At 43.5% G+C, this 17,221-nt stretch overlaps 1 protein-coding gene across 5 annotated transcripts in view; it reads left to right on the forward strand.

The window, feature by feature from the left end:
• Positions 1–17,221, forward strand: part of CFAP65 (cilia and flagella associated protein 65) — a 54,977-nt gene that overhangs the window by 20,042 nt on the left and 17,714 nt on the right. For all 5 annotated transcript variants that reach the window (XR_014550918.1, XM_083624475.1, XM_083624474.1 and 2 more), the window contains exons 14-23: positions 6,108–6,332; positions 6,641–6,799; positions 7,773–7,938; positions 8,037–8,165; positions 9,159–9,375; positions 9,615–9,743; positions 10,525–10,701; positions 11,167–11,233; positions 12,634–12,744; positions 15,273–15,464. Coding sequence is in view for 4 of the 5 variants with exons in the window: in XM_083624475.1 (XP_083480601.1) it covers positions 6,108–6,332; positions 6,641–6,799; positions 7,773–7,938; positions 8,037–8,165; positions 9,159–9,375; positions 9,615–9,743; positions 10,525–10,701; positions 11,167–11,233; positions 12,634–12,744; positions 15,273–15,464 (1,572 nt within the window). In the remaining variant the exon portion in view is untranslated. The remainder of the gene's footprint in view (positions 1–6,107; positions 6,333–6,640; positions 6,800–7,772; positions 7,939–8,036; positions 8,166–9,158; positions 9,376–9,614; positions 9,744–10,524; positions 10,702–11,166; positions 11,234–12,633; positions 12,745–15,272; positions 15,465–17,221) is intronic.

Below are 17,221 nucleotides of genomic sequence, written 5' to 3' on the forward strand. Positions count from 1 at the left end.
TATTTTTGCAAATAGTCTTTAAATTTTTTCCAATCCGCCTCGACTGATTCTTCATCCAAATCTCGGATTCTGCCGGTCATTTCAGCTAGTTCCATATAGTCCATCAACTGCGTCTGCCATTCCTCCAACGTGGGTAAATCTTGTGTCTTCCAATTCTTTGCGATGAGTATTCTTGCTGCTGTGGTAGCATACATAAACAAAGTTCTATCTTTCTTTGACACTTTCTGGTCTACCATGCCCAGCAGGAAGGCCTCTGGTTTCTTGGGAAAGGTATACTTAAATACCTTTTTCAGTTCATTGTAAATCATTTCCCAGAAGGCCTTCACTTTTGGGCAGGTCCACCAGAGATGAAAAAATGTCCCTTCTGCCTCCTTACATTTCCAACATTTGTTATCAGACAGGTGATATATCTTAGCTAGCTTGACTGGGGTCATGTACCACCGGTATAACATTTTCATAATATTTTCTTTCAGGGCACTACATGCCGTGAATTTTATCCCGTTGTTCCATAACCTTTCCCAGTCTTCAAACATAATGTTATGTCCGACATCCTGTGCCCATTTTATCATGGCAGATTTAACTATCTCATCCTGTGTATTCCACTTAAGCAGCAAGTTGTACATTCTCGATAATACCTTAGTTTTTGGTTCTAACAATTCTGTCTCCAATTTCGATTTTTCCACTTGGAAACCAACTTTTTTATCCAATTTAAAAACCTCTTGAATTTGAGCATAGTGTAACCAATCTCGCACCTTATTTTTTAGTTTATCCTTACTCTGCAGTTTCCAGTTGTCTCCAATTTTTTCGATTATTTCCCAATATTTCGGCCAATAGGCCTCCATATTGGGTCTTTTTCGAGCCTTGGCCTCCACTGGTGATAGCCACCTCGGGGTTTTACTCTCTAATAAGTCCTTATATTTCATCCAGACTGCAAAAATTGATTTTCTGACAATATGATTTTTGAACAGTTTATGAACCTTAACCTTGTCGTACCATAGATATGCATGCCAACCAAAAGCATTATCAAACCCTTCCAGATCCAGGACATCAGTGTTTTCTAACAAAAACCAATCTTTCAACCAGCAGAAGGCTGCAGATTCATAATATAACCTCAAGTCCGGCAGGGCAAACCCTCCTCTTTCTTTCGAGTCAGTTAGTATTTTAAACTTTATTCGAGGCTTTTTGCCCTGCCAGACAAACCCAGATATATCCTTCTGCCATTTTCCAAAACATTCCACTCTGTCCACGATCTGTAGGGTCTGAAACAAAAATAACATTTTCGGCAATACATTCATCTTTATAGCTGCTATTCGACCCAACAAGGAAAGTTTCAATCTTGACCAAATTTCTAAGTCCTTCTTAATTTCCGACCAACATTTTTCATAATTGTCTTTAAATAAGTTCAAATTTTTGGAAGACAAATAGATCCCTAGGTATTTCACCTTTTTAACCACATTTAATTCTGTTTCTCTCTGAAACCCCTCTGTTTCTGTAGATGTCAAGTTTTTGGCCAAAACCTTAGTCTTTTGTTTGTTCAACTTAAATCCTGCAACCCGACCAAACTCATGAATAAGTTCTAAAACTCTTTTTGTACTGGGTTCTGGCTCCTGTAATGTCAAAACTAAGTCATCTGCAAAAGCTTTCAGTTTATATTGTTTCACTCCGACCTCTATCCCTTGTACCAACCGGTCCTCCCTAATCATGTTCAATAGCACCTCCAGGACTGAAATGAATAAAAGAGGGGATAGAGGGCACCCTTGTCGTGTCCCTTTTTCAATTTTAAATTCCTCCGTCACCACATTGTTCACTATTAATTTAGCTTTCTGTTCTGAATAGATTGCTTCTATTCCATTTTCAAACCCCCGTCCCACTCCCATCCCTTCCAAATTTTTCTTCATAAACTTCCAAGATATATTATCAAATGCTTTCTCCGCATCAATGAAGATTAAAACCGCCCTTGTGTTCCTATTGGTTTGCAATAGTTCCAAAATGTCAATGATGTTTCTGGTATTTCCATATAAATGTCTACCAGGGAGAAAGCCAGCTTGGTCCTTGTGAATTACTTCATTTAAGACCTTTTTAAGTCTGCTTGCTAAAATGTCTGCAAATATTTTGTAATCCACATTCAGGAGTGAGATGGGACGGTAGTTCTTAAGCTGGGTCTTTTCAGATTCTAGCTTGGGTATCAATGTGATGAATGCTTCTTTCCACGTTTCCGGTGCCCTCTTCCCCTCCATGATCTGGTTGCATACCTCCATCAAAGGCTGTGTCAAGTAGTCCTTCAAAGTCTTGTAGTATTTGGAGGTAAGCCCATCCGGGCCTGGAGATTTGCCAAGTTGCATATTCTGAATGGCACCTTCAATTTCCTGTTGAGTTATTTTACAATTCAAGATTGATCTTTTATCTTGGGTTATTTTTGGTAGTCCATTTATCCTTAAAAATTGATCTATCTCCAACTCTTTCTGAGGCCCTTGTGCATAAAGTTCTTTGAAGTATCTGTGGAAGCACTTCCTGATTTCTTCTGGTTTCTGAACCATTCTTCCTTCAATCTCTAGATTTGTCACTGTATTTAACTTTTGTCTTTTTTTCAGCTGCCAAGCTAGCAGCTTTCCACATTTGTTTGCTGATTCAAACGATCTTTGCTTCATCTGTTTGATTTTCCATTCGATCTCTTGATTTATCAGTTTAGAGTATTGTGCTTGATGGAATTTGATTTCTCTCAGCACTTCCTTTGACTTGGGATTGGTTCTCAGTTTCTTCTCACCTTGATATATTTTCTCCAATATTTTATCCTTCTTTCCATTCCAGAGCTTTTTCTTGATTGTATTTTGTTGTATCAGAAACCCTCTCATAACGGCTTTACTTGCGTCCCAGATCATTCTTTTTTCAACTGTAGTGTTCAGGTTGATTTCAAAATAGTCCTTTAACGTTTTTTGGGCCTTTTTCACAATCTCTTGATCTCTTAATAAGGTGTCATTCATTCTCCATCTGAAGGAACCGGTTTGGGTAAGTCTAAGTTCTAGTTTCAAAGCATTGTGGTCGGAGCATGTTTTTGGGCAGATTTCCACCTTTCTAGTCTTGGGTGCCAGCCCTCTAGATGTCCAGATTTGGTCGATCCTTGTCCATGACAGGTGGGCCTCAGAGAAGAAAGTTCCTTCTTTACCTAGGGGGTCTTTTGTCCTCCATATATCAATCAGATCCAAATTGTCAATCAGTTCAAAGAAAGTTTTAGGCAGTCTGCCATCTGATGTTAAGTTTTGATTTTGAGACTTATCCATATGTGTAGATACCACTCCATTCATGTCTCCCATCATTATGATGTTGTTGTAGTCCATATAGTCCAACATGGTCTCATGCAGCTTCTTAAAAAATTCTGATTTCCCGTCATTTGGCGCATATATTCCTAATATCAAAATTTTTTCTCCTTGTGTCTGGATTTCAATCGCCAAGATTCTTCCTTGCTCATCTTTAAATACAAATTTTGGTGCCAGGCTCTCCTTGGCATATATCACCACGCCTCTTTTCTTAACCTTGTCTGATGAAATAAATTCTTGGCCTAGTCTTTTGTTAACTAAGACTTTTCTGTGAAGCCTGGTCACATGGGTTTCTTGTAAACAAATAATGTCCAATTGTTCTTTCTTCAATATGTGAAATATTTTCCTTCTTTTTTCCGGAGAATTTCCGCCATTTATATTCCAACTAAGTAGCTGCAGAGACATCCTGTACTGTTTTGTTACACCTAGAGTGGTGTATCTTCTGGTCCCGAGGGTGTAGGGCCTGCTCCGCCTCCAGGCGGAATCCCAGCTTGTGGTAGAGGACAAAGTGCTGCTGCTTCTTTTTGGAGATCTTCACCGTGATCGTGCAGGAACTTTTGTAAATCCTCTGGTGTTTTTATCTTTACCTTCTTCTGCTTGTAAGTAAATGATAACCCTTGTGGAAACTCCCACCTATAACGAATTGTGTTGATTCTCAGCAGTCTTGCCAGTTCTGAATAAGTGGTTCTCAAGTCCAATAACTGTTTTGGGATGTCTCGGTAAATTTCCACCCTTTTATCTTGTATCACCAATGTATTTGCGAAATGTAGGCCTAATATTTTGTCTCTCTCTTCCCTTGATCTCAAAATTATCAAACAATCTCTGGGTCTGTCCTTCCTTACCAATCTTCCCAGCCGAAAAGCTGACACTATTTTAAAGTCAGTTTCTTCCTTAATGCCCCAGAATTTTGAAAATTCTGTTGTCAAAAATCCAATTAAATCTTCTTGTTCAATTTCTGGGATTGCTCTTAATCTGAGGTTATTCTCACGATTTTTCAATTCCACCATCGAGAGGTAGGCTTGTTGTTCACCAATTTGTTTATGCAAAGGTTTAACTTCACCTCTAACTTCCTCGACCTCTTTTCTAGCTGCCGTTGCAATTTGAACAGCTTCCCCAGCCAAATTACGGTTTTCTTGTGTAGCTCCTTGCAATTTTTCAATTGCTTGTGTATGCTGGGAAACCTGATCTGTCAATTTCTGGATCGAAGATGTAGCTTGGTCAATTTTTGATGATTGGTTGTCAACCTTTTGATTTAAAGCTGCCAACTGCTCCAAGATTTGTTTCAGAACTCCCTCAGATGCTCCTGCTGCCATATCTTCCTCTGCTGGAATTTTAGACTTTTCGGCTTCTGCCTTTTGTACGCCCAGCACAGCTGGAACTGATGATCTGCGTCCCTGAATCAAAGTTGTTTGTACAAGCTGTGCCTGCTTTTTTTCCTTTTCCTTCTCCTTAGCTTCCTTGGCTTTGGCTGCTCTTGTCTTTCCTGTACCACTCATCAGTCAATGTTCAAGGTCAAATTGTTATTGTCCCATGGGAAAGACAGATCCAATTTAAAAACAATCCAGTGAGAGAGAGTAAACATAAAAAGCTGTTCCCAGGCCTTATATTCCCAAAATCCTCTAGGGGGAGTACCACCAAAGTTTCAAAAAGAAGAAGGCAACTTTTCCGCCATTAAAGTCCCCTGTATGTTAAAAAACAGAAATGCAATAGTCCCAAATGGTAATAAACAAGTCCTGCAGAGTACTTTAAACTTTTAACAAAGTTTCAAAAAGGTGCCTACAATTTGTATCCAGTCCAGCTTGTTAAAGCTCAAAAGCTCAAGGGTATCCATACGTCTGTAAAAGTTTGTAACAATTTGTAACAGTTCCGCAGTTAAACAGTTTCCCCTCCAGCAGCCCGACGATTTGGAATTTAGCTTTGAATGATCTTACTGGGGAGGATCGCTCCAATTTTCCTTTTAAAAAATTGCTCACAAATAAGTCTATCTTTCCTCGTTAACAGTCACTTCTGAAAGTGCATGAAAGTCCCTCTTTAAAACATCCCTTTTCAGCCGCTTTTCGCTTCTCTGATCCCTTGCTTTGATCTTGTAAGCAGCTCCGGGAGGCGGACTTCCTTTTTAACGTCTCCCGGTTACAGCCAAAATTTTTTTCAAGAATTTACTGCCGAATTTAACGTCCTTACTCACGGGTTTGTTGTTTCAGTCGAATCTTTAAAGGAAGAAAGGTCGGCGCTCATCTGCAACAGCTGCGCGGCTTCACTCCCGCAGAAAGAGCGATGAACTCACAGCACCGCTACCCCTCTTTCACTCCGGAGCCCCTTACGGGGTTCCTTTCGCGATTTCGGGGTCGCTCCAGGTGCCCGCCGAGTCCCACGGCCACGAGCTCACTCTGCTCGTGGTTTTTCTTGATGGGTCGTCGCTGTGCCGCAGCGAAACGACCCTTTCCTGCGGAGCCCCTCTTCAGACTAGAAGAGGACCGCCATTACAGTTTCGCGCCGCCTCCGGAAGTCTAGACGATGTTTATGTTTATACACCATCCCATGCACACACCTTCATGCAGTTCCTGGTTCAGTACAATGGTTTACCTTGCACTTGAAAACCGTTGTTTAATGGCACTTCTAGAACTTCACAAATGGAAAAAATTGTTTTGGCAGCGTTGCCCTTGTGCCTCCTTCTGTGTATTGTCTGTTTCCCAGGCCTGTCCATGCCAGCCTAGAACCTAGCTCAACTTTCCTGTGAAAGTGCTGTGGCTTTCAACATTGGCTAAAGATTCTTGCTGATGTTTGCTTCCTCAGGAGCTCCACCTTCAGAGCAGCGCTGAGCCCCTGGTCTTGCTATTAGAAGGTGATGGCTGCCTGTACTTCAAACCCACATATGTGGGCAGCTCCTCCTCACGCACCTTCACTATCAAGAACTGCACCCGGTTACCCATGCTCTTCAGGTGGAAAATCCAGCAGTCAGACAAAAACCTTTTATCTGTACAGCCTGCTGAAGGAACTATATTGCCCAATGAAGCTTTGGTGAGTAGACCTTGGTCACTGTTTCCACTAAGCAATCTGAAGCAATTACATTGAAATATAGCAAAGTCCTCCTTGGGTCAAGCCAAAGATAGCAATAAATGCGAAACCAGTTCCAAGACAAATGTTTTGTTAGATATATGGACTCACCCCTGCATGCTTCTGGGTGTAGAAGTGGGGAGGAGAGGAAGTTGGGTTCTCCCTGTGGGTTCTCCTGTATCCCTAGCAACCGGCTCACCCAGATGCTGCATCCCAGGAAGGCAGAGTGCTGTGAATCCCCGCTGAGTCTTCTCTCTTGCATGCGATTTCAGGCCCAGACATGGACCTTCACTCCCAGTGAGCAGATCAAATACCTTCTGCGGAGTTGGGTGATAGTGTGGAGAGAGCAAGAGATTCTGGAAGACAATACCCCAAAGACTGCCCGCTATATCCTGCGGGTTATCGGCGAAGGATCACAGGGCACTTTAACAGTAAGTGACAGCATACGGGGTAGGAGAAGTAATCAAGACCATGTTGGAAGAGGGTGGAAGTCCAATCACAGAGCTGATAGTTTAAGCATACCCAGATGACACCTGCCATTTATGGAAGCCTGGACATATCCCTTCCAGTTGGTAGTGCTACTAAGCCTCTACCTGCTGGCCAGTGCGGTTTTTTATAGAAAAAAAGTATTGCTCAGTTGCAAGGGGCGGGGGGGGGGGGTCAGAGGGTGAACACTCTGCACTTTGTCAGAGGCACACTGCTCTTTTCCAATGCTGGCATCGTCACTTGGCACCAACAAACAGGCCAACAGGTTTTGGGAATGGCTTTGCAAAGCAGGATGGAGGCTCTTATTACTAAGAGTGCCTACTGTTTTTGCCGTCATCCAGCCCACGGTTGACCTTTGCTGGCAGAGCAGCATTTCCTGCCACACACTCGCCCCTTCCATGAGTGAAATTGCCCCATGGCTGCCCTTCTACAGCTTGCTGCCGCGCTCTCTGATGGGAAAATGGAGGACTGCTTGCATGTCCTCCCCTCACCAAGCAACACTGCGAGGTATACCCAGAATAGCAGAGCACTGAGCGGCTCCTCTGTCCACCCTTTGGCCATGCTCAGCAGCAGTGCCCTAGCCCTTGCTTTGCGCTTGCTCTGGCGTGTGGATTTGCCCCAGACCACGCAAGAGGCTGGGAGAAGAGGGTTTTCCTTGGGGAGATAGTTGTACCCACCAGAGAAGGTGAGCAGATTTGACAAAAAAAAGTTCCCGGAACTGTGTTCTGGTGGGTTCCACCAGGGAAAAAACCCCACTGCTGCTGGCAGTGATGGATTGAATAGTGATCCTAATGAGACCCTTGGCCTACCCCCCTGCTATTCTTTTCCCTCAGTGTATTAAATTTCAGAATTTATTTGCATGGAATATCCATTATCAGCGTCTCTTAATAAACTTCCTGTGTTGTGCTTGCTCTGCAGGGACAAAAAGAGCAGGTAGCTGTTGGCAACATCCTGGTTGGCAGCACACAGTCATGTGAATTTGCCTTCTTTAACAACGGAGCCTGCTGCTTAAAATACGTCCTTAGTGTGGAGCAGTTGATCACTGGACCATGTGACCCTGAAGAAGTTGCCAGCGACTCCTTAGGTATTTAATGGAAAGACAGATTTCTTGTGCTTTGCAGCTGCCTAAAGTCTCTCTCCATCCATACTCACAATTTTGTTTTTTGTCTTTCCTCCTCACAGCAATAGAACTTGACCACTACAAAGGGACAATTCCTGCTCGGGGAAAGATCTTTGTACGTGGGATTATTAGGCCAACCCGCCAATTGCACTACATCTGGACAATCTATTATGCCATTTCCACTCCCAAAGGTGAGAAATGGAAAGTATGAAAGCAGCCTCACACCAAGGATATTATTAATGGGGTGGGCTCAGCAGGGAGAGGTTCCACACCAGATGAAAAGGCTCCATCTGTTTGACTACAAATCAAATCTATAGAAAACCTGTGCGGCAGAGGAATGAGTGATGTGGTAATAGAAGGTTTAGCCTAAATTGTGGGATTGTGAGGCAGAAAGAGAGCTCCCCTTTTTATCTTATTTGCTTCTATCTTCCCCTATTCTGCCCTCAAATGAATATCTGGAATTGGGGTTCAGGGTCTCCTTTGTTTAACCTGAGGGCTTTCTCTCACAATCGAAGTAAGTGTGGACCCCAACCATCTTTAGTAATTTGTGGAAAGCTCATATAAATCCACTTCACTGACAGTAATGCCCACGACTTTCATGTGCAGTAATAGACTGAACAGAGAAGAGAATAATCCTTCTGTTGTTCACCCAAAATGCAAACTGGTTTGTAGGCTCCCAAACTGTAACAGAGAGTGGAGAAATTATGAAGGATGGTGCAGAAACCTCAGGGGTTTGTCACCCCTTCCCCAAAAAGTAGATCCCACAAACCTGACATCTGCCCTCCCTTGACTTCATTGTCAGTAACAATAGCCAGGAGGTGCTGGTGACACTTGCAGAACAAAGTTCAATTCAGCATTATATGGGGAAAGAAATCATACTACTGGTCCATCTGGTGCTGTAGCTTCTAGGTTTCAGATAGGGGTCTTTCCTATTTGGAGATACTGGGGATTGACTCTAAGAGCGTCTGCTCTCATAAGATATCCTCTAACTGTGGCCCCCTTTCTAGGAACAGCATTTTATGCAGTAGAAAAACACACAGTCTGCAAGAAGTAGCACAGCCTTAAGGGAGATTTGCAGTCTGCAAATGTGGGGAAAGGGAGACATTTAACATCTATAAAATCATAATAAAAGTTTTACTTTTATGATGCCTAGTCTGCAAGTCTGTTTTGTCTCCCCATGCAAGCCGCGAATCCTCTTGGGGAAAAGCAGCCGCTTTGCCAGGTGACAGCAACAGGTGTCTATCCATCCATCTGCATCACGGATGCCTGTGGGACAGGAAGTGCCAGTGGCATCAGTAAGCTGTTTCTCTGGCGGCTTTTCTCTTTGGAGGCTCTGAACCAGTATTTGGAGCTAGATCCAACACCACAGGAGCTCACCTTCAGAGTGCCTACCAGGCATAGGTAAGAATAGTTCATCTTCTGCCAGATCCTGAACCCCTAGTTCTTCTGTTTCATACACAGGGATACAGTACTCCTGATTTCCTCACAGTCTGAAACAACAGCTTCCTTCCCTTTTCTATTCTGGCAAACAAGTGCTAGGAAATATGGTGTGAGTGTGAGCAAGACTTGGGATTTCCAGCCCCACCATGGAACACCTCCTCATGGATTTTTCTCACATCCGATTTCTCTTTCATTTGAAGCACACGGCTAATCCCTCCAGTTTACACTCCTGTCATGCTGGATTTCAACTTCGGTGCAGCTCCTGTCAGAAGTGTGCCCTCAGTAGTTGTGCTGATGCTACAAAATAACGGGGGGATACCTGTGAGCTGGTGAGTAATCCTCACTTCCTGGCCCTAACGAAGGAAGGAATAGTTAGGACAGCCATGTAGAATTCTGATGGCAGGCATCTAGAACAGCCACCCACCCTAGCAGGAACTTACATAGGACTTGGCTTCTTTAACATGCAAATACACAAAACCTCTGTTGGAAGGACTGCTAGTGGCCAGGTTGCAGGTCTTTATGTCCCAAAGGGCTCCTTGGCCCCCTGTATGGCACAACTAAATGTTTATGGCTTTAGAGATTCCTGCACTGCAGGGGGTTGGAGTAGATGACCCTTGGGGTCCCTTCCAGCTCTATGATTCCATGAACTAAATACATGCACAGTAAAGACAGGGACTAATTGTGTCTATTAGGAGAAGCATCTTAACAATAAGAGCAGTTCAGCAATGGAACCAATGGCCTAGGGTGCAGATGGGCTCCCTATTGCTAGAGATATTCATAGCATCAAAGAACTGCGCAGTTGGAAGGGACCCCAAGGGACATCTAGTCCAACCTCCTGCAATGGCAGACTCATACCTAGGAGGCTGAGGATACTCCAGCTCTCAATTACTTTCTCAAGCAAGAAGTTGGACTAGGTGGGCTATCGTCAGCTTTTCCTGGGTGCAGCAGTTTATTTATTTATTTACATTTTATGCCTATTGCCCAGCTCAGGGTTGGGGAGCTTTGTCAATGTGACCATAAGGCAGGCTGCTCTCTTGGTTTTCATATCTTGATTCTTTTTGGTTTCCAATATTAAGTGATGCCTTTTGCTTTGTTCTGCCTGCTTCCCAGGGCCTTTCTGTTTCCTTCTGACCAGAGGATTGAAATGGAATACTGGGCAGAAAGCACAGAGTTTGACCCCAGCGAGCTGCATCAGATGCGGATCCAGGATAACCAGCTTTTTGCTATTTCCCCCAAGGCAGGAAAGCTTCTTCCAGGGCAAGAGCAAGCTATACACTTATCCTACAGGTACCTACATGCTGTGGTTCCTTCCTTCCCCATGTGGAAATTGATCCCAAACCCAAACGCCAAGGTCAACTCCTAATTAGCGTCCACCAGCACAAGGGCCCCTTGAGTATGCCATCTTCTGTCCTTGGGCATTATCAAGGTTGTCTTAAGTGTGACACCCAGGCAGAAAAAGTCACCATCAGTAACATAGCCTTGCACCATGAAAAAGCCAACAGCTGTATGGATTCTATTTCCTCCAAAGCCCAGTTTTTCAGTGCCCTGTTTGTAGAAAACAGGGCATTTCTAGGTGAATGTATCTGTCCAGACATATCTGTCCTTCTGGCTCTTTATGCAACAGTTCAGCTCTTAGCAGGTAAATGTATTGTCACTAATCTGCTGTTTGAGGCAGGATTCTCCTGCTTAAAAGTCTGGAACGGTTTCATCTACGTGTGTTTCTGATATTGGTTTTTTGTTTCCCCCTGCTAGACATGATTTCATTGGCACTGATCGGCTTCCAGTCCTGCTGAAGATCTCCCATGGCCGAGAAATTCTGGTATGATACTGGGCTGAGAGGTTCAGAAACGGTCCTCACTGGTGAGGATTTCCAAAACCCTTTCCTAGAGCCAGTCAGGCTCCTTTAATGGTATAGCAGTAGGAGACATTGTTTTCCTGAAGCTGCCTTCTCTTGGTTGGAGGGACAAAGGATGCCTTTTGGTATTATTATTATTATTATTATTATTATTATTATTATTATTATTATTGCTTTTTTCTAGAAAAATACTCACCATGAAGTTGTTATAGTAAGTGCCACACTTTTTAACAACAAAGAAGAGTGATGCCAGTAGTGTGTACTCTTGAGTACCCCCCCCAAAAAAACCCACTGGTTATTGTTAATTAAAATTGTATCCTGTCCTGAACCCACAGGCCTCAGGTATTCACACCTTAATCTGTCCTAGAACTACAGCTCTTCATGCATAGCCATATTTTATTTCTACTATTCTACTCCCTGCACAGGAAGGCCACATGGATGGCAGAATTTTCCCTTCAGCAAGCACTTTTCTAGGAAGCATCCTCTCATTTCCAGCTCTCTGAATCCTCCTCCTTCACGCAGAGACCTCACTTTTGGCTCACATCCTGACTAGATAACTTTGTGGGGTGCTGTGGGAAAAGATCATTCCTCCCAAGCAGAAACATGAGCCACCGTCCTTTTATTACTTCATGCCATCTTCCCTTATGCCACTCGTGTTTCCTGCATTTGGTTGTCCTCAAATTCTGAACTTTGCCTGCCTTCCCTGTTTTTTTCCTCGCTCCCCTTCGACTTGTCAGTTAGAGTCAAAGTCACCTTGTGCTCCAGTGGGCACCTTTCTCATGGCCCACTGAACCTCCACTAGGTGCCCAAGATTTCCTGTGAGAGTACTGTGTTCCCATCACCCTTTATTTTTCTTTTCCCCGCTGCCCCACTTCAGGGACCATTGTCAGCTGAAAATCCAGCCTGTTGAGCAGGCTGTGAAAACACAAGGCTTAACTGTGCCTTTGTGCAAAGCCCTTGGATGGGCTCTCTTGGCTCTGCCCATTTGGCACAGGTCTTGATGGCTGCCCAGAGAGGCAGCTGAGTGCAGGGGTCCCGGCTGGGGGGCACACATCCTAGTCAGCCAGGTGGCCAGAAACTCTTTAACTGCATGTTCCCTAAACCTCTTCAGTGGGAGAGTTAAAGAGGAGAATTCCTGATAATGCTGCCAAGCTATTCCCTGAAGTCATACTGCTTCAACTATCTTCAAAGGGCAAGAGTGAAAGACCCTTCATTTCATACTGTTACACTTTCCTCTGCATGGCCCCTCTGAGTGAAGCAAGTGCAAGGTGTCTTCTGCTTTTGTAATCCGTGTGTTTGTGATCTGCATGGTACAAACCAAGTCTATTCCTCCCCCCACCCCTACAATTATTCTGCATCTGCAGCTGAACTTTATTGGTGTGACCCTGCAAATGGAGCGCCGATACATTCACTTCACTTCAACCAAGCATATGTTCACGCCTATTGCTATTGGCACCTATGACCCTCCTAAACAGGTGAGGCATCAAAAGTCTTCCCCCCCCACTGCTCCCCCACCCTCCCAACAGAATGTTGTAAAGCAATGAGGAGAAAAGAAAATTCAGAGGTCCAGATCTGTATGGGCAGGTACCTCCCAAGAGGAGGAACAGTATAGAATTAAAGATAAACAGTGCTTCTGTGTGCTCTGGCCTCCGTCACAGTGTTCTGTTGTGCCAGAAGTGGTTCAGTCATGTTGGCCACATGACCTGGAAAGCTGTCTGCAGACAAATGCTGCCTCCCTCAGCCTAAAAGCAAGATGAGCGCTACACCCCATAGTCGCCTTTGACTGGATTTAACCGTCCAGAGGTCCTTTACCTTTACCTAGTATAGAATTATCAGCATGGAAAAAATTATGGAAAAACACTAAAATTCTCAGCATGTTACACAATTAGAGAAAACACCCCCCAAATGATCTTCAGATGGCATTTAACGCCCAGCAAACTGGTTAAAATGTATAAAAGAGGCTCCAACTTACGTTGGAAATGTTTAGACAAGGAGGGATCATAATCCGCATGTGGTGGTAATGCGAATTTGCAAAAAAAAATACTGGGGAATGATTTACTAAGAACTGAAGAAGATGCTTATATGTTTATTTCCCAAGAAGCCAGAAGCATTCCTGTTAGCTAAAATAGGACAGGAAATTCCAGATCAAGTAAAAAACCTCTTCCTTTATGCAACAGCAGCAGCAAGGGTACTGTATGCTAAAATGTGGAAGAAGAGGAAAACCCCGACCAAAGACCAGTGGTTGCTTAAACTAACAGAATATGTAGAATTCGCCACGATGATGGCCAAAATAAGAAATACAAAGAGAAAAACAGTATTAAGTGAGTGGAAACAACTAGGAGTATTTCAAACGAAGCGGTATAAATATAAATTTACAAGTAGGGTTAAACACATGAACACCAGAAAACACAACAAAGAGTGAAAGGAGGGGAAGGATTGGAAAGCTTTAGGAGTTGCAGCAAACTAAAGTGACTGGGTTAGGATGTCAAGGAAAGATAGGTTGGGAAGTCCAGGTGAGAAGAGTTAGGAGATGATGTCTGTAACTGGAATAATTATAACTGACTGTAAATGAAAAATGTGCAAACAAATTAAAAAGGAAAAGGAAAAAAAGAAGTAACAGGGTGATAGGTGGCAGAAGAAACGTCATGCTTTGGGCGAGAGTGATGTTACAAACTATAAAGTGAGCATGGGTTTTCTAGTACTTTTTTAAGGCCAATGCAGGCATAGGGACATTTGCAGGGGAGGACTGGTCACCAGTTGTCCTTTTCAGCAGCTACTCCATGCCATTTTAATTCATTTCCTGCAGAGGGTTCATCCAGAGTTCCGCTTGTCCCACTGCTTTCTCCTGGAAAACCTGCTATTTAGCACTGAATCAGAGCAAACGTCAGTCGGGTTTTCTGTGTATTGATGTTTGCTCCGATTCAGCGCTAAGGAAGGGGATTTCCCGCAGATAGTGGCGGGGCAAACAGAAAACCACTCAGACCCTCCAGGTCTGACAAGCACAAGACAAGCTGAAAACCACTTGGACCCATGGTTTCTAGGCCTAGGAGAAGTGGAAGTGTGGATGAGCCCAGAGACTGGAATGTCTGACTGGGGGTGGAGAACTGCTGGAGGAGCATTTGCATGGGAGAATCACTTAACACAAGAGTTCAGGGCCCCACTTTTTCCCTGTTGATACTTCTCTATAAATCCCCCTCTGTTCCTGCATTTAATTTTTCTTTGTGCCCAGCAGTTAGACTACACTCAACAGTCCGCATAAGGAAAAAGTGGCACTACATGTTCATTTATCACACATTGATTGATAATAATAATAATAATAATAATAATAATAATAATAATTTATTTATATCCCGCCCTCCCCAGCCAAAGCCGGGCTCAGGGCGGCTAACAACAATCAAATAATCAAACAATCAAATAATCCAACATTCTAAAAATATTTCATTATAAAAATTAATTAAAATCAAGTTGATGGCAACCATTAAGCAAAATTCTGTGCAGGTTGCCAGAGGAGGGAGGACCAGACATCTGGTCAGTGTGTCTGGGGCCGAGTCAGGATGGCCATCCATCAACAGATAGAGTTGGGTGTCATCGGCATACTGATGGCAACCCAGCCCAAAACTCCGGACAAGCTGGGCGAGGGGGCGCATGATCCAGTCTCTTGCATACATATTGTGGGAGAACCTTGTTCATCCTGATTTCATCCAGTCCATTTCATTTGCCACATAGCAGAGAATGATGTAAATAAACTACCTCAAAGAGAATCCTTCTCTCATATCGTTTCCTGAACTGTTCCAAGCGTTCTGAGAAAACACTGCTGGCTGGTGAGCTGTCACAGATTGATATAGAGCTTTGGAATTCTGCTAAGGAATTTAAGATTGTAGCTGCCAGGCTTAGGTTTCCTCTGATAGGGACTACATAGTAGAAGACCCAGTAGAAGCCACACCAGACCATGTGAGCATCTTGAAAGCCAGTGCTGACCAGTCTTTCCCCTCTCTTCTTGCAGATCTATGAACTGTACAATGGAGGTGCCACAACTGCAATGTATGAAATCCAAGTGGATGCTCTGATGAAAGTACAGGAAGAGAATTACCAGCATGGGGTGTTTGTCTGCCTGAATCCAAGAGGAGAGATTGGTCCAGGCTTGACAGCACACACGGAATGGATCTTTTCACCATTGGAAGCCAAAATGTACTCGGTGAGGCTGGCACCTTTAAGAACAAGCACTTTCCTTTGGGAGTTTGTGTCTCATAGCATTCCTACCTAGCTGATTAGAACTTTCTTCTTTGACTGCCCTTATTCACAAGAGTTCTAATACATTCCCATATTGTTCATTGCTGTATAACTCCTGCTGGGGCAGCTGCTTCTTGGTCCTTCCAACTTTCAGCCCCCATTGCTGCCCCAAAGCTGCATTACAGTGTGAATTCCTAAGAATGCAAACTTGATATGTAACCAACACCTTTTTATCTGAGAGCTTTTTATGCACAGTCAGCCAAAACAAGCTCCAGGTGCATTTTAGCCTTTGCAGGATATGCTTCCCAACACACTTTTAATCAGGGCTGCCAGAAGGGCCATGGCCCCAGGTGTGGGTGGAGGGGGCATGAAGCAGGTGCCCACACACCAGCGCCCCCTCCTGGTGTCAGAGGAACCAACACTCGCCGGGCCATTTGTATTCACCTCCTTGACTTTCATTCCTTACCTTGGGCAAACATGGGAATTGTGGCAATTTCTGCTCCTGTTTCTGTTTCTGATATCCTTAATTGCCACTGAAGAATTATACAACAAACCCTTTTTAAAATGTACAAATTGGGGAGTACGGGAAGGAAGAGCTGGGCTATACACCGCTGGTTATGCCTCAGGCAAAATCTAGTGAGTGGACGTAAAATCCACACAACCACGTTCTATACAATTACAGCAGTGACAAGCATATTATCTCATGGAACTTTGAAGTGTCAGGCATAGCTCTAATGGCTTTAGCCCAAACGTAGCAGAGTTTTCCTGCACAGCGAAGAAGCTAGTTGAGGTGGAAATGACTAGTCAGCTAGACTCAGAATAACTATTTACAGGATTTATTAAAAGGAAAAATAAAACCAGCAGAGTTTCTGCATACAAAACAAAGCAAAATAAATCCTTTCTTTCTCTCTCTCTCTTAACCATACACAGCACTTCTACTCCTAACACACCCCTAACACACCAAACTGTGCTAGCGATCCCTAGATAACAGAGTTGAGTGCTGGTCGTTAACCAATCAGAGTAAGTAGTTTCTAGGTCAAACTGACCTTGGCTTTCTGCCAAGAGTAAATTGACACGGCCTTGAGTTAATTGTGTGAAGCCAGAATCTGTAAGTTTCCCATGAGAACCAATTAACAGAAACTGAACACCCCCTCACAGATTCTGCTGGACAATTAACATCAAATACACCTATGTAGGAGATTATTTTTCCAGCAAACCTAAACCCTTGCACATTCGCTTGTTCTTTACCTTTGCCAATGGTTTAGTTAACACATCTGCTACATTTTCTTCACTTGATACATAAGTACAGGTGATTACATTGTCTTGTACACAGCAACGCACATTTTGGTATTTTACAGAGATATGTTTGGAACGCGATTTGAAACCCTTTGTTTTACCTAAGGTTATACAAGCTTGATTATCAATGTAAACTTGTACTGGTTCTCCACAATTTACATTTAAATCTGTTAACAAATGCTTGAAATAAATCACCTCGTTGCACAATTCACTCAACGCGGCATACTCTGATTCCGTTGATGACACACTTACAACGTCTTGCTTGCGTGACCGCCAGCTGATTAAAGCTCCACCGACCATTATGACTAGTCCTGTGACAGATTTTCTATCCGGCAAATTTCCCCAGTCACTATCACAGTAGCAACTCAACATTTCATCCTCTGAAGAATTTAATTGTAACATATAGCCAATTGTCTGTTTGAGGTA

This window comes from Podarcis filfolensis (assembly GCF_964270895.1).
Source record: "Podarcis filfolensis genome assembly, chromosome: 1".
Taxonomy (NCBI): domain Eukaryota; kingdom Metazoa; phylum Chordata; class Lepidosauria; order Squamata; family Lacertidae; genus Podarcis; species Podarcis filfolensis.